The 24,362-nt window shown below is 46.5% G+C and overlaps 1 protein-coding gene across 1 annotated transcript in view; it reads left to right on the forward strand.

Moving 5' to 3' along the window:
• Nucleotides 1–7,742: 7,742 nt before the first annotated feature.
• LOC139228888 (sodium channel protein 1 brain-like) overlaps nucleotides 7,743–24,362 on the forward strand; it is a 304,090-nt gene continuing 287,470 nt past the window's right edge. Inside the window, 4 exon segments of the mRNA XM_070860378.1 lie at nucleotides 7,743–7,777; nucleotides 17,386–17,471; nucleotides 19,095–19,298; nucleotides 24,152–24,212. Of these exon segments, the coding sequence (XP_070716479.1) occupies nucleotides 7,743–7,777; nucleotides 17,386–17,471; nucleotides 19,095–19,298; nucleotides 24,152–24,212 (386 nt within the window).

Below are 24,362 nucleotides of genomic sequence, written 5' to 3' on the forward strand. Positions count from 1 at the left end.
TAACATCAGTAATTTTAAGAAAGAGTTGGACGGGCATTTGGTGTATTTGAATGCTGGAGCTAGCCAGATCGATCAAAATAGTATTTCCCAGTCCTTTACATTCTTATGCTCCTATGTTCTTGGCCACTCTGGCAGTGAGCAGGAACAGGATATCAGGATGTGCAGGAGACATCTCCTTTCACAGCTGGGCGTGCAAGAAATATTAGATCCGGAAGAATAACAAGTTTACAGACAGGCTTTGAAAGGTAATGGGGCTGAACTTGGCGGACTCACAGCCCGTTGCCGCTGACTGCCGGCAAGTTTTCTGGGCAGTCCCCCTCCGCCGACAGGGAGAAAGACCGCTGGGGATTGCCCGCTGAGGTCTGCTGGCGCGCAACTCACATACGTGTCCTCCCGCCCGCTGAGCTGCCAGTTTGGTCTGGGCGGGAGTCCGCTGCAGCAGGGGAAGGATTGCCACCTGGAGGCAGGTCTAACCTCAATGGTAAGTAAGAAGACCTACAAAAAAAGGTTAGTAAACTTCTTTTCTTTATTTATTTTTTCCAGCAATTCAGGTGGATGGAGTCAGAAGGTTTTCCAGTGGGGTTTTTTTTTGAAAATGTTTAATTTTATATGTTCCCTCCTCCCTGGGCCCGACTCAATCCTTGGCGGTACTTTGCCGAGGATTGCATTTGGCACCGAGATTGGGAGTGCCTGCCCGCTGTCGCCCAGATTCAGGGCGTAAGTCGATTTTTTGCCGCCAGGCAGTCTTTCCTGAACTTTTCCACGAAACTCCCGGCCAAAGTACCTTCAGGTATCTCAGCAGTCCTTTGGGCGGCACTTGGGCGGAACTTAGCTTCCACCAAGTTCTGGGCCAATGACTATTAGAGCAAGAGTTCCAACCTACAGTCGTAGATACAGTAGATGGCTACTGTTTGTTCTATCACAAGATGTGCCACCAGAGGGCACAGCAGTGGGAGACTCGTAGGTTACCTGTACAGGTGTGCCTGGCCTAGTATAAAAGGCAGGCCACCTGGTGTGATCCTCACTCTGGAGTTAACTAATAAAGGACTAAGGTCACTACAGTTCAAGTACAACACACTGCCTCATGGAGTCATTACTGGAGCATCTAAGGACACTACAATTGGCGACGAGATTATTAACTTTCACGCGGAAATGGCTAACCTTGGTATGTTGCAGCAGTTCGCCGTTGGTGATGATTAGGAAACCTTTGTGGAGAGGCTAGAACATTTCTTCACAGCAAACGACCTGGCAGGCGACAAACCGGCCACACTGGCTGATAAGCGCCTCGCTATCTTGCCAACCAGTTGTGAGCCCAACGTCTATGGCCTCATCAGGGACTTGCTGCCACCAGTGAAGACAATGACCAAGATGTACAAGGAGCTTGTAACCTTGATCCAGGAGCAACTCAAGCCCAAGGAGAGAATCCTCACAGCCAGACACCAGTTCTACATCAACCGACGGCCCGAAGGCCAGTAAATCGCGAAATATGCCGCAGACCTCAGGAGGCTGGTGGCACCGTGCGAGTTCGTTACCCACCTCAACGAAGCGCTACGGGACATTTTTGTTATTGGAATTGGCCACGAGGGCCTTCTTCACAAGCTACTGTCGGCGGATATTGCAGTCACACTGCAGAAGGTCATCTCTGTGAGCCAGTCATTCATGGCCTCGACCTACAGTTCTAGGCGGATGTCTCACCCTCAGGACTCAAACCCGGCAAGTACTGTGCACAGAGTGGCGCCATTTAGAGCTGGACTATAGAGCGCGAACCCTTTCAGGGAAGGTAGAACAGGCCCCGAGTCCCTTAACTCAGAGTTCGCTAAGGGGGGCTAATCCATTAGCACCATGCTGGCATTGCGGAGGGAATCATGGGGTCACCAGTGCCGCTTTAAAGACTGTATGTAAAGGCTGCAGCACAAAAGGCCAGCTCCAGCGAATGTGTAAAATAAATATGATTCACTGTGTCGATGAAGAGTCTGCAGATGGCCATGAATCCAGCTTGGATTATGAATCAATAGGCAGAGAGGCAGCCCAGTCCCACGGGGAGGTACATAGCATGTTTACCTGCACCACCGAGTGTTCCCCGCTGAAGATGGAAGTCGAGATAGAGGGAGCTCCCCATCTTCATGGAAGTGGACACAGGGGCGAGCCAGTCAGTGATGAATCAAGGAGCCTTTGAGAGGCTATGGGACAATCAAGCTGAATGACCTGAGTTGATCCAGGTTCAGGCAAAGCTGCGCACCTACACCAATGACATTATCCCAGTCGTTGGTAGTGCGAATGTAAAGGTACTCCATGATGGCGCGGTGCACAAGTTACCTCAGTGGATTGTTGCAGGTGATGGACCAACGCTGCTCGGCAGAAGGTGGATGGAGAAGATCCATTGAAAGTGGGAAGATATCATCCCTCCAACGATCGACATCCCCAGCGTTCAGAGGCAAAGCAAGCCCTCACCTGAGAGTGGACCCGGCACCAGAGAGCAGATCAGCACAGTACCCGAGACACAGACTGCTCAGCATGACTGTGTGGAGATGATCCAGCTGAGACAACCTGAACACACTTTCCAGGCTTCAGAGGCAGGATTCTGGAGAAAGAAAATTGGATCCAGAAGCGACTTCCGAACGGCGGAGGCAGAACCCGGGGAGAAGAGGATCATTGCAGTCGACATCGTGGATGAAGGAAAGATGGCGCCCAAACTACGAGGTGATGTGCTGAAGACAAAGATGGCCGCAGCCAGAACACGAGGTGCAGCGCTGATGGAGCAACACGTGGCACCAAACGGAGAAGCGGATTGGCGTAAAGCAAGCAAGGCTCTCTTAAAGGAGGCCTGCAACCCATTACAATTAAAGGGACAGTTCCACACACTCAAGCAATGTAATAAAAACTGTAAGTCAGAGACAAAATGTGTAACTGATCATGTAAAATGTGTAACGGATAATTTGTATTGTGTACATGCAACCAGCGAGGAAAAATCACGCGATTATGTAAAATGTGTAATTGATGATCTGAACTGTGCACATGCAACCAGCGAGGAAAAGTCGCCCGATCGCGATCGGACCTATAGAGTGTCCATCATAAGTAAGGAAAAGTTGTGCGATGCATGATTTCTACTGCACGCAGCCAATGCAGCAGGCAGACACCCATCGGGTGCACACAGGTCCAGCGAGTTACCCAATGCTGTAGCCTGTGTCCCTGGGACCAGAGCCATGCATCATGAAGTGTGGCCACAAACAGCTAACATACACGAGCTGAGGAGCAAGCGACCTCAGTAAGGCAATGGCACCGGTATCGATACCATGTCGCGGGTCGGCTCCACCTCTCAGGCACCCGATGGCATCAACTGCCACGAGCCAGAAGGAGCAGACTGCACCAAGGCCATACCTCTAGATGTAGGATCACCCGCCACAAAGGAAACAGGCACCAGCCAGGATCCCAAACCAAACAACGCCCAGGCCAGCGAGTCAGCAGTTCCCTGTACATTGCGAGATGACAGCTCCTCAGAGAGCAGCTGTGACCCAGGGCACAAAGAATGGACAGGGAGGTCACAGACATCTGTGAACCAGACCGACACTAGGGACCATGGCAACAGCCCTGAGAGCAGGCTACGCGAGCCAACCGGGTTCCCACTGCCAGCACCGGGCACTCAGCCACCACCAGACTGCAGGGACACAACCCAGCAGCTCCGGAACTCGCTTGTCGTCACGCACTGGTCACTGCATTGATAAGGCAGCTAATGTACTTGTCACACTACAGCACCACAAAAAAACAAAAAAAATCAAAAACCCACTTACCTGAACTTGAATGTACATGAATGTTAGGAGCCCCCACCATAATTGATGTGGGAGGGGGGGAGAATGGAGTGGTCAGGGACACACACACACAAACAGCAACCACCAGCACGCTACTGCACCAACTACTCACCCAAGGTTGAGGTGACCCGCCAAGGGTCAATCAGACAGAGCCCGCATAGAGCTAAGCCCAGAGCACAGTCAATGCAGAAGCAATTTGCACTGAGGTCAGTGGGGAATGATGTCATGTATCCTACATGGCTACTCTTGGTACTATCACAAGGTGTGCCATTAGAGGGCACAGCAGTGGGAGACTCGTAGGTTACCTGTACAGGTGTGCCTGGACTAATATAAAAGGCAGGCCACCAGGTGAGATCCTCACTCTGGAGTTACCTAATAAAGGACTAAGGTCACTACAGTTCAAGTACAACACGCTGCCTCGTGGAGTCATTACTAGAGCGTCTAAGGACACTACAGATACCTTGATCAGTTCTGCACAGCACCTACTAATGGAGCTTATTACACAAGGTGGGAAACGTTTGTGTAATGGTGCTCTACAAGTTGTTTAGTCTCATTTCAAACAAAATCAGAAAATGCTGCAACAGTTAGCAGGTCAGTTAGCATATAATTCGGTCAGGCAGAGTCAGCATGGATTTATGAAGGGGAAGTCATGTTTGACAAATTTGCTGGAATTCTTTGAGTATGTAATGAACAGGGTGGATAAAGGGGAATGAGTGGATGTGTTGTATTTGGACTTCCAGAAGGCATTTGACAAGGTGCCACATAAAAGGTTACTGCACAAGATAAAAGTTCACAGGGTTGGGGGTAATATATTAGCATGGATAAAGGATTGGCGAATTAACAGAAAATAGAGAGTAGGGATAAATGGTTCATTCTCGGATTAGCAATCAGTAACCAGTGGGGTGCCGCAGGGATCAGTGCTGGGACCCCAACTATTTACAATCTATATTAACAACTTGGAGAAAGGGATCGAGTGTAACGTAGCCAAGTTTGCCGACAATACAAAGTTGGGAGGAAAAGCAATGTGTGAGGAGAACACAAAAAATCTGCAAAAGGACATAGACAGGCTAACTGAGTGGGCAAAAATTTGGCAGATGGAATATAATGTTGGAAAGTGTGAGGTCATGCAGTTTGGCAGAAAAAAAATCAAAGAGCAAGTTAATATTGAAATGGAGAAAGATTGCAAAGTGCTGCAGTACAGCAGGACCTGGGGGTACTTGTGCATGAAATATAAAAGGTTAGTGTGCAGGTACAGCAAGTGATCAGGAAGGCCAATTGAATCTTGGCCTTTATTGCAAAGGGGATGGAGTATAAAAGCAGGGAAGCATTGCTACAGTTGTACAGGTATTGGTGAGGCCACACCTGGAATACTGCGTGCAGTTTTGTTTCCATATTTTTGAAAGGATATATTTGCTTTGGAGGCAGTTCAGAGAAGGTTCACAAGGTTGATTCCAGAGATGAGGGGGTTAACTTATGAGGAAAGGTTGAGTAGGTTGGGCCTCTACTCAGTGGAATTCAGAAGAATGAGAGGCGATCTTACCGAAATGTATAAGATTATGAGGGGTCTTGACAAGGTGGATGCAGAGAGGATGTTTCCACTGATAGGGGAGACTAGAACCAGAGGGCATAATCCTAAAATAAGGGGCCGCCCATTTAAAACTGAGATGAGGAGAAATTTCTTCTCTCAGAGGATTGTGGATCTGTGGAATTCGCTGCCTCAGAGAGCTGTGGAAGCTGGGACATTGAATAAATTTAAGACAGAAATAGACAGTTTCTTAAAAGATAAGGGAATAAAGGGTTATGGGGAGCGGGCAGGGAAGTGGACCTGAGTCCATGATCGAATCAGTCATGATATATTAAATGGCGGCGCAGGCTCGAGGGGCCGTATGGCCTACTCCTGCTCCTATGTCTTATGTTCTTATGAGAGAACAAACAAGTTAACATTTCAGGTGTAGACCTTTTGTTAGTCTTACCTCATGTAATGTCCCTTAAATTCTGGACACCATTCATCAATTTTTCAAAGTCAGTTTAAAATCCAGTTCTTTTCTTTATGCTTTGGCCAAATCAATCTTTTATGATTTATTTGCATTTGGTTCAAGGGATTACCTATTATTATTACACTTAATGTAAGCTATTTGGAGATTGTGTCCAGATGGGTTTCAGTTGTTCCCCAGTTAATATCTCTGCATTTGAACCTCTTTGAACATGAGATCTTGGGCATGAAATTCGGCTCTGTAGCGCCCGTTGTTTGGGCACTACGAGTGTCATTTGGGGACCAAAATGACTTCCGATGCATGCGCGCGCACATCTGCCACGAATTGTGCCAATCATCATATTGTTGTGGGCACACACAGCTAACGTCCACCAGAAGTATGCAAAGCAAGCAGATCATGACGTCAGTCAGTGTTTTGGAATCCCCTTGGAATGCAGCATGACGGGGAGAATGAACAGAGACCACGGAGAGCAAGAAAAACTATATGAAGAGGGAGCAGGAGGAAGGGGAGAAGGGCACTCAGCAGGAGGGCATAACCGTGCAGGGTGTTCAAGGAGCAATTCTCCTACCTGAACCTCAGCGAGGAACAATGTTATCGTGGAACATGGGAGTGCATGCTTTGCAGATACACAACAAATGTATGAGACACATGAGCATCATTAAGGATGTCCTTACTGAAATCTGCCACCCACTCCTGCCACAACTTCAATCTCAGAGCAACTCAAGGACTGCATTTCCAGTGGCTGTGAAGGTGATCGTGGTGATGAACTTTTGAGTCTGGTTCCTATCAGGCTGGAGCTGGAGATATTTGCAACATCGCGCAGATTGCCATCCACAGTTGCGTAAGGGAGTTCACTGAGGTTCTCTATTCAAAGAGAGCTGGCTACATTTGATTCTTTCTTGCCAGAGAGCAGCAGGTAGAGTGAGCACATGGCTTTGCTAGGATTGCAGGCTTCCCCATGTTCCAGGGTGCCATTGACTGAATGCACATCACTTTGCAGGCGCTACATGTCAACTCTGCCATATACCGGAACCAAAAGGGATTCCACTCCCTCAACCTCCAGCTGATATGCGACTATAGGCAGCGAATCATGCAGGTTAATGTCCGGTATCCTGGCAGCAGTCAAAACCCCATATTCTGTGGCAGCTGCATTTTGAGCCGCCACGTCAAAGCAAGGGGTGGGTGGCTACTGGGCGACAAGAGAAATCCACTGACAACAAGGCTCATGACTCTGGTGTGAAACACACACACACACGTGCATCACATGCCACACTAAATGTGTTAGCACAGATCATTGGCGTGCTGAAACAATGCTTCCGCTACCTTCACTGCTCAGTGAACAGAGGAGTCCTGCAGTACTCGACAGAGCTGGTGTCAAGATTTGTGGTGGTCTGTTACATGCTGCACAACCTCGCCATCATGACGGGACAGCCCTTGTCACCTGCTATATGGCGCGCAGCTGTGGAGCATGAGGAGGAGGAGGAAGAAGAGGAAGAGGAAGTGAGGAGGCAACCTAGACAGCCTCATTCTGCCCAGGCTGTCCTTGAAGAACTAAATCGAGTGTGAAACCAGTAACCACAATTCTCCATTCATCAACAGGCCTATGCCTTACCTTCCCTCTGTCACTGACCATCACAGTGTCCACTTGACCACAATGCAAAAATAAAAGCCACCACAAAATAAACATTCCAAACCAAATTTATAAATTAAATCATGCCATATTGCATACAAATGTAAACTAATCACCCTTGTGCATCCTCTTGGACCGTGTTTTCTGTGTACCTTTGCCCGTCCTAGTGCTCTTACCCAGTGCTACCCCAGTGGCTGCAGCATGGCTGGTGGAAGGCTGCTGAGTTTCAGTAGAGGAGACTGCAGATGGCCTTGGAGGACCTTGAGTAGCTCTGGGCCTGGAAGTCCCAGCTGCAGATTGCACCATCTCGGCATGGGCGGCAGCAATCTGGGCTGGCTGGTTAACAGGTAACAGCAAGGGCACTGGTGGAGTGGCAATGATGGGAGGACAAATGCTGTCATCCTGAGAGGTCAGCAAGTTCGATCTCCATGGAGCCACTCCCTCAGTGTGGTGCCTCAGCAATCCTACTAATCTGTTGGAGGACTGATTGCTGGACTGTTGTGACACCCTGCAAGCCCCTTTGAACAGTGTAATCCATAACCATGAAGACAGCAGTATTCAGACCTTGAGTGGCTTCTGCTTGTGCTGCAATGGAAGTTGCAACATCGGTCATCAGAAACTGCATCATGACTGGGTCCACAAGTGTGCAATCGGAGTTGGTCCTCATTTCCATGCTAGAAAGGATGGGCCCCAAGCTCTGTGCAAAACCATGTGCCAAGTTGGTGCCGGATTCCTCCATGCTTCTGATATTGAATGCAGGCTTTCTGGGAGGCTTCCCAATGCACCAAGCATTTCATTGTGCATAGCTATCAGCATTCTTCTGTATCTGCCCCATGAAAGTCTTCATCTGAGTCCTCTGTAGTCGAACACGTGTATGATCTCGCCCTCCGATGAACTGGCACCTGTGCTATCTTTTCCCCTGCCCTGGCTGCAGCGCACTCATGCCCAGTGACACACCACATGCAGATCCCACCTCTAATCTGTCCTCGAAGAGGCCCGTAATGTCAGTATCTGAGCTGGTGGCTGCGAATGTAAAATCAAATGACTGTGCTGTGTCTTCAGCATCACTCTCTTCTTGATGGTCCTCCACTACCTGGGCAGGTTGTACTTCTTGATGGTCCTCCACTACCTGGGAAGGTTGGACTTCTTGGATATCTGAAGATAAAAAGACACAAGGGTAAAGTTGCGTTGAGGGGAGAGGGGGGAAAAGAAAGAGGCATATGCTTACACCATCTGCAGCTTACAAATCAGAAGAGATTGTGGGATGAGGGTGAAATGGAATGTGAGAAGGAAGATTAAGTATGAGGATACCGTCATCTTCAATGGTTTCAGCCCCACCGCTGGCCATGACCTCAGCATAGCTGTTCCAATAATAACTAGCACCATTTGCTCCATGGGGGTTAGGTCATGCAGTTGTACCTGTCCCCCTGTGGTTAGCTCCTGCTGCCTCCAGTTGTGCGCCATCTTGTTCTCTAAGAGAGAGGGAAGTGTGTCAGTGAGTGTTGTGTAATCTGTTTTGGTGATGTGGCTGTCATGGTTGAATAACTGGCAGTGTGTGCAAGCTGTGAGATGTGGGTGTGAGGCTTGCAGCAGTGCTACGTATGTGAGGGGGAGGTGAAGCATTTGAATGTTAAATATGAATCCTGATTGATAGATTGTTGGTAGGTGAGTGATGAGGATATAGTGAATTCAGCAGTGGGTGAGGCAAGTGGTGCAGTTGGTGGGATATGGCATTTGAAGATGCATTCACTGACCATGACCACTCGTGTGAGGTCATTGAACTTCTTGCGGCACTGAATCCAGGTCCTTGGGGCTTGGCTCCTGCCATTGACCTCTATGACTATCTGTTCCCACTGCATTTTGACTGTGTGTCTGGAGGGCCTCCTGCCCCACTATGGATACAGGACATCTCCTTTCCACCTCTAAAATCAAGACCTCCAGTGCAGCATCCAAAAACTTTGGAGCCCACTCTCTCCATGTTGTGCCATTCCTCACTATTTACCAGGACAGATTCACTTCTTGCATGACTCCAAGCACCTGCTCCAGCCACAATGCACCTCACCTTTATGAGGTGCAGGCTAGCTTCAAGCAGTGCAGGTTAGCTTTAAGAGATGCTAGGAAATTACAATTTTGGGCCCCCTGCTGATACGTGCAGCCATTGAACAGCACGGTTAGTGATGGTTGTATGCAAAAATCATTATAATGAGCAGGCAGCACGAAGTTAGCGTACTGCCTGCATTTCAATCAATGGGTGCGGATTAATCGCGCATCGTGATCCCCACACCCGTTTTCGTGGCCAATTTAGTCCCCCCCCCTTAGTTTTTTAAATGGTAAAGAGCACTGTTGTTGGCTTTAGTTTTGGCTCAGAGCCAATGAACCGTAAGTGCTCATGGGGTTGGGGTTAACATATTACCATGGAGAGTGGTTTGGCTAACTAACAGAAAACAGAGTCAGGATAAATGGGTCAATTTCCGGTTGGAAACGGTAATGATTGGGGTGTCGCAGGGATCGGTGCTGGGGCCTCAACTATTTACAATTTATATTAATGACTTGGATGAAGGGACCGAGTGTAATGTAGCCAAGTTTGCTGATGATACAAAGATGGGTGGGAAAGCAAGTTGTGAGGAGGACACAAAAAATCTGCAAAGAGCTATAGACAGGCTAAATGAATGGGCAAACATTTGGCAAATGGAGTATAATGTGGGAAAGTGTGAGGTTATCCACTTTGGCAGGAAAAATAAAAAAGCAAATTATTATTTAAATGGAGAGAGATGACAAAATACTGCAGTACAGAGGGAGCTGGGGGTCCTTGTGCAAGAAACACAAAAAGTTAGCATTCAGGGACAGCAAGTAATCAGGAAGGCAAATGGAATGTTGGCCTTTATTGCAAGGGGGTGGAGTATAAAAGCAGGGAAATCCTGCAAAAAACTGTAAGGGTATTGGTGAGGCCACAACTAGAGTACGGCATACAGTTTTGGTCTTATTTAAGGAAGGATATACTTGAACTGGAGGCAGTTCAGAGAAGGTTCACGAGGTTGATTCCTGAGATAAAGGGGTTGACTTATGAAAAAAGATTGAGCAGGTTGGGCCTATACACATTGGAGTTTAGAAGAATGAGAGGTGATCTTATTGAAACATACAAGATACTGATGGGGCTCAACAAGGTAGAAACAGAGGATGGGCTCAATTTTGGCCCACCCCTTTTTTTGGCGCACTTACCGGAGATGCGCCGCTTTTCTCCGTTGAAAAATGATCCGAAAAAAATCACTCCCCACTTTGGCCACTGTCCGGCCTCTCCTCACTCACCACACAGCGTGGCCAGTCGAGTCGGGGGCGGAGCCAGCGTCCTGCGCTGAAAACAGTGCCGGGATGTCTGCACATGTGCATTGGAGTCGGGTCGCAATGTCCGCGCATGCACAGTAGCGCAGAAATTTGGCAATCAGCCATTTTTAAAAGGAATCGTAGCTGCTTGTGTTTTGCTGTCTGGTGAGTTTGCTTCTTGCAGCCTGTGTGTGCTTCGATGTCGGCAGTTCCCGCCCCTATCCCAGGCCGAGTGGTCTCCAGGTCGTCCTGCCCCTTTCCCTGGCCGAGTGGTCTCCCAGTGTGTTGTTGACCCACATCTATCTCAGGCCGAGTGGCCTCCTGCATCGGCCGGCCCACTGCCTTCCCGGGCCGAGTTTGCAGATAAAGGTAGGACTTAGTTCTATTTTTTATTTCTTCTTGGATGTTTATTACATTTTATGCTTTGTGTAGTGCTTTGTAAGTCTTGGTGCAAGGTCCTCTCCGCTTTCCTTCCCGCCCCTATCCCAGGCCGAATTACCTCCGATGTACCTATGTGCGCTGATTTCTTAACTCTCCACAAGGGTTTTCTGAAGTGGCCACATACGCTGGTGTTATATATGGAGAAAGAGTCAGATTGAGCACTGTGAGCTCAAAGTAAAGTGTAACCTTAGTCTTTTATTGCAGGTCTCCATGGTGCCTCTCCAACCTGTGAAGCCTTCTTAAATACCTATGCTTCCAAGGGATTATGGGATCCCTTGGGACTCCAGGGAATGAGCCCTCTGGTGGTTGTACAGAGTTAATACAGGTCCACATATATAACAACATTCCCCCCTAAAGTCAATAGTGTAACTATTTACAATGTGAGTCGATCTGGGGCCTTCTTGCCCTGGTTGATCGTCTCGGTGTGAAAGCTGGTGTTGTTGAATCATTTGTTGGACCCTCGCTGGGCTGCTGTGCAGCTGGCCTTGCTGGGCTGCCTGGTGTGTTGGGCCCTGCTGGACTGCTGTGGATGATGGGTTCTGCTTCATGGTCAACCGTGGTGTCGGTTGCCATTGGTGTGTATGTGTGTTGGGGATCAAAAACGGCAGGGTCCAAGGTGGGTTGCTCAGGATAGTCCGTGAATCTGAGTTTGATTTGGTCCAAGTGTTTCTGGTGAATGAGTCCATTTGAAAGCTTGACCCGAAACACCCTGCTTCCCTCTTTGGCCATGACAGTGCCAGGAAGCCACTTGGGACATTGTCCATAATTTAATACAAATACAGGATCATTGATTTCAATCTCGTGTGACACATTTGCGCTATCATGGTATGCACTTTGTTGAAGCCGCCTCCTCTCTACCTGTTCATGTAGAGTTCAGCAGGTGGGATCCCAGTGAGTGAGTGTGGTCTCGTGCGGTAGCTAAGCAGGACTCGGGATAGGCGAGTCTGCAGTCAGCCTTCAGTTACCCTCTTCAAGCCTTGCTTGATGGTTTGCACTGCTCTTTCTGTCTGACCATTCGACGCTGGTTTAAACGGGGCAGATGTGACATGTTTGATCCCGTTACGTGTCACAAATTCTTTGAACTCAGCACTAGTAAAACATGGTCCATTGTCACTCGCCAGGACATCGGGTAGGCCATGTGTGGCAAACATGGCCCGCAGGCTTTCGGTAGTGGCATCGGACGTGCTAGCCGACATTATCTCACATTCAATTCACTTGGAGTATGCGTCTACAACCACAAGGAACATTTTACCCAAGAATGGGCCTGCATACCCTAGACCACAGTTTGGAGGGCCAAGACCATAAACTTAGCGGCGCCTCCCTAGGTACATTGCTTAACTGCGAGCATGTATTACATCTGTGAACGCAGGACTCTAAGTCCGCATTGATACCGGGCCACCACATGTGGGATCTGGCTATCGCTTTCATCATTACGATGCCTGGGTGGGTACTGTGGAGGTCACTGATGAAGGTATCTCTGTCCTTCTTGGGGACCACTACTCGATTGCCCCACAGAAGGCATTCTGCCTATATAGACATTTCATCTTTGAGCTGCTGGAAATGCTTTATCTCTTCCTCCATTTCCACTGAGCCACTGGACCAGCTCCCATGAAGCATACAGCTTTTCACTTGCTAATAAGGCGTCCTGGCTTGTCCAGATTTTGATCTGCCGGGTAATGACAAGTGATTGCTCACTCTCAAATGCTTCCATAATCATGGCTAGATCTGCGGGCTGCGCCATTTCTATCCCCGTGATGGGCAATGGCAGCCTGCTGAGAGCATCGTCGCAGTTTTCTGTGTGTTGCCTGTGGCGGATGGCATAGTTGTATACGGACAACGTGAGTGCCCATCTCTAGATGCGGGCCGATGCATTGGTATTTATCCCTTTACTATCAGAAAACAGGGATATAAGTGGCTTATGGTCAGTTTCCAATTCGAATTTTAGCCCAAACAGGTATTGATGCATTTTCTTTACCCCATAGAAACATGCTAACGCTTCTTTTTCAATCATGCTGTAGGCTCTCTCGGCCTTAGACAGACTCCTGGATGCATAAGCAATTGGTTGCAGTTTCCCGAGATCATTTAGCTTGTTGCAATACACACCCGATGCCATATGACGACGCATCACATCTAGTACCAAATGCTAACATGGATTATACAACACAAGCAATTTGTTTGAGCATAACAATTTTCTCGCTTTTACAAAGGCATTTTCTTGGCTTTTGCCCCATACCCATTCGCCCCCTTTTCGTAGTAAGACATGGAGTGGTTCTAGCAGGGTGCTGAGACCCAGTAAGAAGTTACCAAAGTAGTTCAAGAGTCCTAGAATCGAGCGCAGCTTTGTCACGTTCTGTGGCCTCGGTGCGTTCTCGATTGCTTCCGTCTTCACTTTGGTGGGCCTGATGCCATCCGCCGCAGTCCTCTTCCCGGAACTCCACTTCAGGCGACAGGAAACACACTTCAAGCGTTTTAACCTGAGCCTCACGCGGTTGAGTCAACTAAGAACCTCCTCCAGGTTTTGCAGATGCTCGACTGTGTTCCGACCTGTGACCAAAATGTCGTCCTGGAAGACCACGGTGTGCGGGACCGACTTCAGTAAACTTTCCATGTTTCTCTCGAATATTGCCGCCGCTGATCGGATTCCAAATGGGCATCTGTTATAAACAAAAAGACCTTTGTGCGTGTTGATGCAGGTGAGGGCCTTTGATGATTCCTCCAGTTCCTGAGTCATGTAGACTGAAGTCAGATTCAGCTTTGTGAACATCTTTCCTCCTGCCAGCGTTGCAAAGAGGTCGTCGGCCTTTAGTAGTGGGTATTGGTCCTGCAGAGAGAAACGATTGATAGTTACTTTGTAATCGCCACAGATTCTGACGGTGCCATCTCCCTTGAGGACTGGGACAATAGGACTGGCCCACTCGCTGAACTCGATCGGTAAAATGATGCCTTCTCGTTGCAGCCAGTCTAGCTCGATCTCTACCCTTTCTCTCATCATGTACGGTACTGCTCTCACCTTGTGATGGATGGATCGCGCCCCCGGAATTCGGTGGATTTGCACTTTTGCTCCTTGGAATTTCCCGATGCCTGGTTCAAACAGCGAAGGAAATTTGTTTAAGACCTGGGCACATGAAGTGTCATCAGCGGGCGAGAGCGCTCGGTTCCAGTTCCAGCGTATCTTTCCTAGCAAGCTCCTGCCGAGCAGCGTGGGACTATCACCGGGTACCACCCAGAGTGGTAGCTTGTGCACCGCTCCATCGTAGGAGATCTTAACGGTGGCACTGCCAATTACGGGAATCAGTTCTTTAGTCTAAGTTCTTAGTCGCGTGCGAACTGGAGTTAAGACTGGCCTTGAGGCCTTGCTGCATCACAACCTTTCGAAAATCTTTTTGCCCGTGGTGGACTGGCTCGTGCCCATGTCCAGCTCCATTGACACCGGGAGTCTATTTAGTTCAACATTCAGCATTATCGGGGGACAATTTGTGGTGAATGTATGCACCCCATATACCTCTGCCTCCTCTATCTGAGGCTCTGGTTTGTAGTGATCCTCCATGGATCTGTCCTCCTCTGCAACGTGGTGGTTTGCATGTTTAGCAGGATTAGTAGCTTGTCTGCACACTCGTTGGAGGTGTCCCATTGTCCCACAGTCCTTGCAAACGTATCCTTTGAATCGGCATGAATGGAAACGATGATCACCCCCACAGTACCAACAAGGTGTTAATGGCCTTGCATTCATCATCCTTAATGGTGGACTCTGAGACATCTGCGGACATGTAGCTGCAGGTATGTGTGACTTGCCCCGTACGTTACGATTCGAAAACATCACTTTGTTCACAGTATTGTAGCAGCACTTGCAGTGCTGAGAGATTTGCTTAGTATTGTCACTGGTGGCAATGAACACCTGGGCTATCGCTATTGCCTTACTCAACGTTGGGGTCTCTACAGTCAAAAGCTTGCGAAGTATGGTTTTGTGGCCAATGCCAAGTACGAAAAAGTCTCTGAGCATGTGTTCCAAATGTCCTTCAAATTCGCAATGTCCTGCAAGGCATCTCAGTTCAGCGACATAACTCGCCACTTCCTGGCCGTCAGACCTGTTGTAGGTGTCGAACCAGTACCTCACCATCAGAATGCTTTCCTTCGGTTTCAAATGCTCTCGGACCAGTGTGCACAAATCGTCGTACGATTTCTCCGTGGGTTTCGCTGGAGTGAGCAGATTCTTCATGAGGCCATACATTGGTGCCTGACAGACAGTGAGGAGGATTGCTCTATGTTTGGCAGCGCTCTCTTCCCCATCTAGCTCGTTGGCCACGAAATATTGGTCGAGTCGCTCCACAAAAGTTTCCCAATCATCTCCCTCCGAAAAATTCTCCAGGATGCCCACTGTTCTCTGCATCTTTGGGTTCGCTATCTGTATCTCGTCGCCAGTTATTGTGTATGGAGAAAGAGTCAGACTGAACACTGTGAGCTCAAAGTAAAGTGTGACCTTAGTCTTTTATTGCAGGTCTCCAGAGTGCCTCTTCAACCTGTGAAGCCTTCTTAAATACCTGTGCTCCCAAGGGATTATGGGATCCCTTGGGACTCGGGAAATGAGCCCTCTGGTGGCTGTACAGAGTAAATACAAGTCCACATATATAACAGCTGGCCTAAGTAGATTTGGTGTAACTATTTGCTGGCCAAAGTGGCCTAAACTGGCGAAGGTGGCTGGTAATGCCTCCTTTTGAGAAAAAAAACGAAATTTAAAAAATCCTAACTAACTCACTTACACTGGCGCAAATTGAATGTGCAAAATGGGGATTTTTAAGATACTCCAGAAAAATCAAGTTGCTCAAAAAAAAACGAGCAACTCCTGGCCAAAATTGAGCCCGATACTTCCACTCAAGGGGAAATCAAGAACTAGGGGGCATAGCTTAAAAATAAGGGGTTGCCTATTTAAAACTGAGATGAGGAGACATTTCTTCTCTCAGAGGGTCATAAATCTGTGGAATTCTCTGCCCCAGAGAGCTATGGAGACTGGGTCATTCAATATTTTTAAGATGAAGATAGACAGATTTTTGAATGATAAGGGAGTGAAGGGTTATGGGGAGCGGGCAGGGAATTGAAGTTGAACCCAAGATCAGATCAGCCATGATCTTATTGAATGGTTGAGCAGGCTCGAGGGGCTGAATGGCCTACTTCTGCTCCTATTTCATGTTCTTCTGTTATGTTCTTGTTGTTGATCAGCTTTTTGATTTTGTATTCTGATCGGTTAGTCCTTCTCAGTTTCATTTGGGCCATGAAATCAATCCTATTGTTTTACTGAGCATCACAACAGTTGGAAATGGAGCATTGTTTTCTTTCTCTACATGACTATTAAGCCTTAAATTACTAAATCTCTTGTATAAAGTATTTTCAAAAGTCCCAACTATTATTCATATTCTTTGGCAGATCTATCCTGACAGTTCATATTAAATATTTTGTGTATGGGCTTCTCCCTCCTGAATTGGCACTACTTATACACAATCCTGTGGTGTGTTAATACAGAAGGATAGATTACCTACCTTGTAGGGTTCCCTTCACTATTTTTTGAATGATGTATTTCCTCTGTACACTACAATCACACCCTACCCATCCTCCGGCCTTTTAAAAGTATAGGTTTTTAGGGTTACAAAATCTGGTAGCTAGTACAGTTTCAGTTTAGTTTCAGGTCAAAAGCAACTGGCACAATGTCACAGGTCCTAGGACTTCATAGGATGTGGGAATGGGACACTGCATGCAACTCTATTGATTTTATGACAACATTTTACATGCAGAATTGCAACCCACCACTCCCTAGAATTATTTCCTCCTGAAAAAGTCATTGGCAGCCACGATGTAGAAAGTTAACTTTGCCAGATATCTGCAAATTTAAATTGATGAATACTTCAGTCAAAAAGCAAATAAGATTTTTGGCCAGCAACATTATCTCAGTTGGCAAAACCAATCATAAACCAAAGTCACTGTCAGAAATACAAGGAGGACTCACAGAATCACAGGAGATCATTTTCCGAGAGGGATTAGCTCACCTGCCAGCCACAGAAATTAGGCGTAATTTCCCAAAATGTGCAGCCAGCGTGTGAAACTCCCTGCTGATGTGAACTCAGAAACCGGCCCTGCAATGATTGCCAATGTCTCACACAATTTTACTGCATGGTTGTTCACTGCATTTTTTATTTATTTTCAGTTATTTGACGCTGGCATTTCCAAAAATTCCTGGATTATCTGCATTAAGAGCTTTCCGAGCTCTTAAGATGATTGCAATTTTACCTGGTGAGGAAATTTGAAAAATTTAGCATTGTAAAACAGGACATTCATTCTAAAAACATACCTATGACTGGTAGCAACAATTCAATTGCACATTCTTAAGTGTCTTTCATTTCTGTTGGATAAGCAACAAATGTATATAGGTCTGTTAATATTCCAGTACCATAAATAATAAAAACGCTATCCCCAAAGTTCCTGGAGGTACACTTTTCTGGCTCAAGTGCAGTGGAGAGAAACCCTCATCCACCCAGGCTGGAGGCCCCATTCTGAATCTTGTGGCTCGGATCATTCACATGGCTGTGATAAGTCATTGGCACCTGCAAGGGCACCTGAGCAGTCTCTACCTCAATCCGCCTTTGTAATGTGATGTGACCCAAAGCTGCTCCATCTGAGGTCAGGGCTGAAGCCAATGGGGCAATCATGGCCTCCCCCCACCACCACCGCCAGCCCCCCCCCCCCCCCACCCCACCCCCCAGTTGCTTTGAGGTTGGCCCATTCTCTAGGTCAGGATTTGGCCAAAACTGACTGCAAATATTTACTCACTTAACTTTTAAATTACTGATCATGATTGTGTTCCCGTTTTGAGTCTGATGCAAACGTCAACAAACCACTGGAGAACATTGTTGCAATTGTTCAATGTCAAGTTGGCCAAATCTGGACTTCAACCCACCCAATCCTTTGACTTTATACCAGTCCTGCCTAAGGTCCAGCAAGGTCCAATAGAGCCAAAGAAAAAAAGGAACCTTTTGAACCTTCAGCTCCAAACATGTAAGTAATGAGTGTGCCAGCCTGGGACCTCCACCCCGAACCCCACCAAAGCTTGCATGATCAGGGAGAGCTTCCTGTAAAACAATGGCAGCACTTGCACCACTAGGACTGCTTCTGAGCCACCTGCCTTGTTAGTGAAGTTAGAAAGTCCGGCTGAAGAGTGGCCTGCCTAGGAAGACAAGGACTTTCCCCCCCACCCCACCAGAAATCTCCAGAAGCTGCCCCCACCCCCATCCCAGAACCCTCTTCAGATCATCTTCAGGGTTCCAGATCACAATCCCAACTTGTATCCATAGTTGGTCCCCACTTCTGACATTCTGTCGCCTGATATGATGTATCAATGATAATCCTACTCCTGCAGGGCTAGAACAACACAGGAACTGTGGCATTCGAAATCCCAGCCCCTGGCCTCATCCTTTTATGTGCTGCTAGCTTTGTAAGGAATAGGCAGAAGCTTTGCTCCCTACAAGCCTGTATAGGACTGCCACGCCAGTCTCTGTATCAGCATATACAAATCCCAGCCGATATTCCACTCATTTTGGCATACAGCCACCAAAGTTAACACAAGGATATGCCGGAAGGCACAGATATTTGGGAACATGGTTTCATAAAGGATAGAAAAATTTTATTTCTCACTTGGCTGGCTTAACTTAATACAGATAGTTAGTAAGAGCCAATATGTTAAAATATTGCACATTAGCAGTACAGCAGTAATTAAATGTGGTGAACACCCAGTTACCACCAGAAATGCCTTTACATCCATAAATCTGAATATCGGCCCCATTGTTATTTAGATTATAACTGTGACAGTTTTTTCTAAAACCCTGTCTCATTCAAAGCAAAAATTATCTTTTTCTGCAGGGCTAAAGACTATCATCGGTGCTATATTCAAGTCTGCCAGGCTGTTAATGGAGGTCCTCCTTCTCATGATGTTTGTTCTCCTAATTATTGCATTGTTTGGACTTCAAATTTTCAAAGGCGTTCTGACACACAAATGTATAAAAGATCTGAAGCAAGGGATTAATATTACTGATGAAGAATGGGGAAATTATGTGCAAAACAAAAGTAAGTGTTGGCTCATGCATTTATAAATGCAATATTTTTCACGAACGATTACTGCTATCTGAATGTCCTGGTTACATATCCTTTTAAAGTTTGAGACTATATCTGGTTTGCATTTTTCCTTTTTTCATTAACTGTAAAACTATATAAAATGTATGAATGTAGGGTTTATATTCACTTTCTGTTAGGTCCAGCAGTGACCAACCCGATTGCAAAAACAAAAACAAAAAGCATACATGGCGATTTTTTGTTCTGTGCACCTGTGAGACATCATCTCTGAGACATTGACCAATAACAGTAATAGCCGTGAGTGACCATTCTGGTTTGTCCCTGGAATTGGACCAGCAGTGCGTGGTAGTAGCTTAGAACCACAGGAATTTACACACAGAAGAAGGCCATTCGGCATATTGTGTCTGTGCAAGCCGAAAAAGAGCTATTCAACTTAATCCCACTTTCCAGCTCTTGATCAGTAGCCTTATAGGCTATGACACTTCAAGTGTATATCCAAGTTCTTTTTAAATGCTATGAGGGTTTCTGCCTCTGCCACCCTTTCAGGCAGTGAGTTCCAGATCCCCACTACCTCTGGGTGAAAAAAATTCTCCTCAACTCCCCTTTAATCCTTCTACCAATTACTCTAAATCTATGCCCCCTGGTTATTGTCTGTTGAGGGAAAAAGGTCCTTCCTATCTAGGCCCCTCATAATTTTATACACATCATCTAAATCTCCCCTCAGCCTCCTCTGTTCCAAAGAAAATAACCCCAACCTATCCAATTTTTCCTCATAGCTAAAATTCTCTATTCCTGGCAACATCCTCATAAATCTCCTCTGTACCCTCTCTAATGCGATCACATCCTTCCTGTAATGTGGTGACCAGAACTGTACACAGTACTCTAGCTGTAGCCTAACTAGTGTTTTATACAGTTCTAGTATAACTTCCCTGCTCTTATCTTCTATGGCTTCTTAACCACCATATCTATCTATCCTGCTACCATCAGGGCTCTGTGGACATGTACTCCAAGATCCCTCTGATCCTCTACACTTCTCAGTACCTACCATGTATTGTGTATTCCCTTGCCTTTTTAGCCCTCCCCAAATGCATTACCTCACTTTTCTGCATTGAATTCCATTTGCCACTTTTCTGCCCACCTGACCAGTCCACGGCTATCTTTCTGCAGTCTGCAGCTTTCTTCCTCACTATTAACTACAGGGCCAATTTTTATGTCATCTGCAAACTTCTTAATCATGCCCCTTACATTTAAATTTAAATGCAGTTTCTCCTCTATATTTCCTCTTGCCCTCATTTCATCAACCTCCTGCTCCTTTAACCCCAATTCCACAAAACTTCTGATCGCTTAACTTCCCTTTCTGACTCCCATTTCAGCTAATATTGTAGATCGTTCAGTCACACTTTCTTTCAAAACTGCTGTCATCACCCCATTCCTCATATAAAACCCCCTTGACCCCTCTGTCCTTGCTATCTACCATCTCATCTCCAGCCATCCTTTCTTCTCTAAGATACTGGAATATGTTGTCACCTCTCAGATCCTGCTCTCCTCTCCTGCAACTCATGGTTTGAATCCCTCTAATCCAGTTTCCTCCTCTCCCACAGCACTGAAATGGCCTGAACCAAAGTCTGGAAGAGCATGGATTTATGAAAGGGAAATCCTGCTTGACAAATCTTCTAGAATTTTTTGAGGATGTAACTCGTAGAGTGGACAAGGGAGAACCAGTGGATATGGTGTATTTGGACTTTCAAAAGGTTTTTGACAAGGTCCCACACAAGAGATTAGTGTGCAAAATTAAAGCATATGGTATTGGGGGTAATGTACTGACGTGGATAGAGAACTGGTTGGCAGACAGGAAGCAGAGAGTTGGGATAAAAGGGTCCTTTTCAGAATGGTAGGCAGTGACTAGTGGGGTGCCTCAGGGCTCAGTGCTGGGACCCCAGCTATTTACAATATATACATCAATGATTTAGATGAAGGAATTGAATGTAATATCTCCAAGTTTGCAGATGACACTAAGCTGCGTGGCGGTGTGAGCTGTGAGGAGGATGCTAAGAGGCTGCAGGGTGACTTGGACAGGTTAAGTGAGTGGGCAAATGCATGGCAGATGCAGTATAATGTAGATAAATGTGAGGTTATCCACTTTGGTGGCAAAAACACGAAGGCAGAATATTATCTGAATGGCGGCAGATTAGGAAAAGGGGAGGTGCGACGAGACCTGGTGTCATGGTACATCAGTCATTGAAAGTTAGCATGCAGGTACAGCAAGTGGTGAAGAAGGCAAATGGTATGTTGGCCTTCATAGCGAGAGGATTTGAGTATAGGAGCAGGGAGGTCTTACTGCAGTTGTACAGGGCCTTGGTGAGGCCTCACCTGGAATATTGTGTTCAGTTTTGGGCTCCTAATCTTACAAAGGACATTCTTGCTATTGATGGAGTGCAGCGAAGGTTCACCAGACTGATTCCCGGGATGGCAGGACTGACATATGAGGAGAGACTGGATCGTCTGGGCCTGTATTCACTGGAATTTAGGAGGATGAGAGGGGATCTCATAGAAACATATAAAATTCTGACGGGACTGGAGAGGTTAGATGCAGAAAGAATGTTCCCGATGTTGGGGAAGTCCAGAACCAGGGGACACAGTCTAAGGATAAGGGGTAAGCCATTTAGGACTGAGATGAGGAGAGACTTCTTCACTCAGAGAGTTGTTAACCTGTGGAATCCTCTCCCGCAGAGAGTTGTTGATGCCAGTTCATTGGATATATTCAAGAGGGAGTTAGATATGACCTTTACTGCTAAAGGGATCAAGGGGTATGGAGAGAAAACAGGAACGGGGTACCGACGTGAATGATCAGCCATGATCTTATTGAATGGCGGTGCAGGCTCGAAGGGCCGAATGGCCTACTCCTGCACCTATTTTCTATGTTTCTATATTTCTATGTTTCTCTGTCAGTGACATTACCTTTCTATACCCTCCTACACCTCTCTGGAACCTTTGACAAAGGTCGATCATACGATGCTCCTTCAACGTCTCTCCTCCATCGTCCAGCACAGTAGGACTGACCTTTTTTGGTTCCATTCTAACCTGTCCAATAATAGCCAGAGCATCTCTAGCAATGGTTTCTCATCCTACAGCTGCACTGTCACCTTAGGAGTCCCCCAAAGATCAATCGTTGAACCCTTATTCTGCTCATGCCAACATCTTCTGAAGCCATTGGGTCAACACTCAGATGTATGCCGATGACACTCACCTCTGTCTCTCCACTGTCAGATTGCCTTTCGATATCCAGTCTTAGATGAGTTACAACTACAAATCCCGTACCCTCACCACCCAGCTTCTGGCTGTTTGACACTCCAACTGATTTTCCAACCTCATATTCTATCTATCACAAAACAACCTGCCTCCACCTCTACAACATAGGCTGCCTGCACCATTACCTGAGCCTATCTGTCACTAAACCCTTCGGCATACCTTTATCACCCCCAGACTCATGGGCTGAATTTTCATCATCAGTGCCTAGGCAGTAACCTGGTGGAAAGGATTGACCACCATTTATAGAACCCACCCAAATACCATCAAGGCAGTGCTATCAAAAATTTACCCCAATTTCTCCTGTGCTGTACATGCTGACCTCCCATTCTTCACCCTCTATAAACATTAGCTCATCCAACGCTCTGCTTCCCCTGTCCTGTCCCACTCACATATCATCCCTCTCCTCGCTGACCTATATTGGCTCCCGATCCTCACAACATCTCAAATTTAAAAATTTCTTCTTTGTGTTCAGATCCCTCCATAGCTCAACCCTTTCTATCTCTGTAACCCCAAATTCTCAATTCCTCTGACTACTGTGTATTATGAATTCCATCCTCTCTTAGCACCATTATTGGCAGCCATGCCTTTAGCCGCCTTAGGCTCCATACTCTCTGCCTACATCCCTCTGCCTCCTCACCTCCTCCTCCTCCTCCTTTTGAACACACCTCTTGGACCTAGATTTCAGTCACCCTAACATTTCTTTCTTTCGCTCGACATCCATTTTTATTTATGCCTCTATGAATCATCTAGAAAAGTTTCTCTGCATTAAAGTTGCTATGTAAATACAAGTAGTTGTTGTTCTTGCTGCAGGGGCATCACAGCCAAGGCCAACCCTACTTTTCCCCATTCATGAAGGCATTGACTCCTTGCATGAGTATTCTTCAATATAGCCAATATTCTTGTGTGAACCTTCACAGTGTGTTTCGGAAAATCATTTGACCTCATCAGAGCAGAGCATCTTGTCGGTATCCAAGTTCCACCCAAGCAGACTTTCAATGGAGATCATTCGGTAATGATCAAGAGCTGGAACTTTGGCCAATTTTCCCCTTCCTAATACAGGATTGCTGAGGCTAATTGTAGCTCCGTGGCTCAGGTCACCAAACTAAGTACCGATATTGAACCAGGAACTTGCTAATTACTGTGGCTCAGCTACTCATTGGATAAACTAAATGAGCCATTGGCAAGGCTAGAAATAGGAACCCTGGCTGATTTTTTCTCCCTCTACCCAGCTCAGGGACATTGAAACCAATTGTAGGGGTCCCCTAATGCCAAGATCAGCTAAATTAGCACAGGGATTCTCCTGGTCTATGTGGTTCAATTCCATATTAATCAATACATTTAGCAATTGGCCTATCAGGGAAACATGTTATTTATTTTTGCCATGTATGACAAATAATTGTGTATTGCTAAATATTTGTATAGTGAAAAGAGGAGAAAATGGCTCCACAAAAATAAAATATTGTGTTTAGAGAGACTTCAAAATTATCCCTTTCATTCCATATTCCCTTTTTAAACAGAATCCTATATATATTTTACAGCTAACTGGCTTGTGACTGAAGATGTTGATATTATGGTTTGTGGAAATGGAACAGGCACTGGGTAAGCATACCTTAACTATTGCATTGACTTTGCTAACTTTAAACCATAAAGTGAGGTTATTGTTAAGGGAACTGCACAACTAAACTGATGGGGAGAATCGCCCTTCTCCTCTCTTAACAAGCCCGGATTCAACAAACAGATACCTTGGAT

This window comes from Pristiophorus japonicus, chromosome 2 (assembly GCF_044704955.1).
Source record: "Pristiophorus japonicus isolate sPriJap1 chromosome 2, sPriJap1.hap1, whole genome shotgun sequence".
In the NCBI taxonomy this organism is placed as follows: Eukaryota; Metazoa; Chordata; class Chondrichthyes; family Pristiophoridae; genus Pristiophorus; species Pristiophorus japonicus.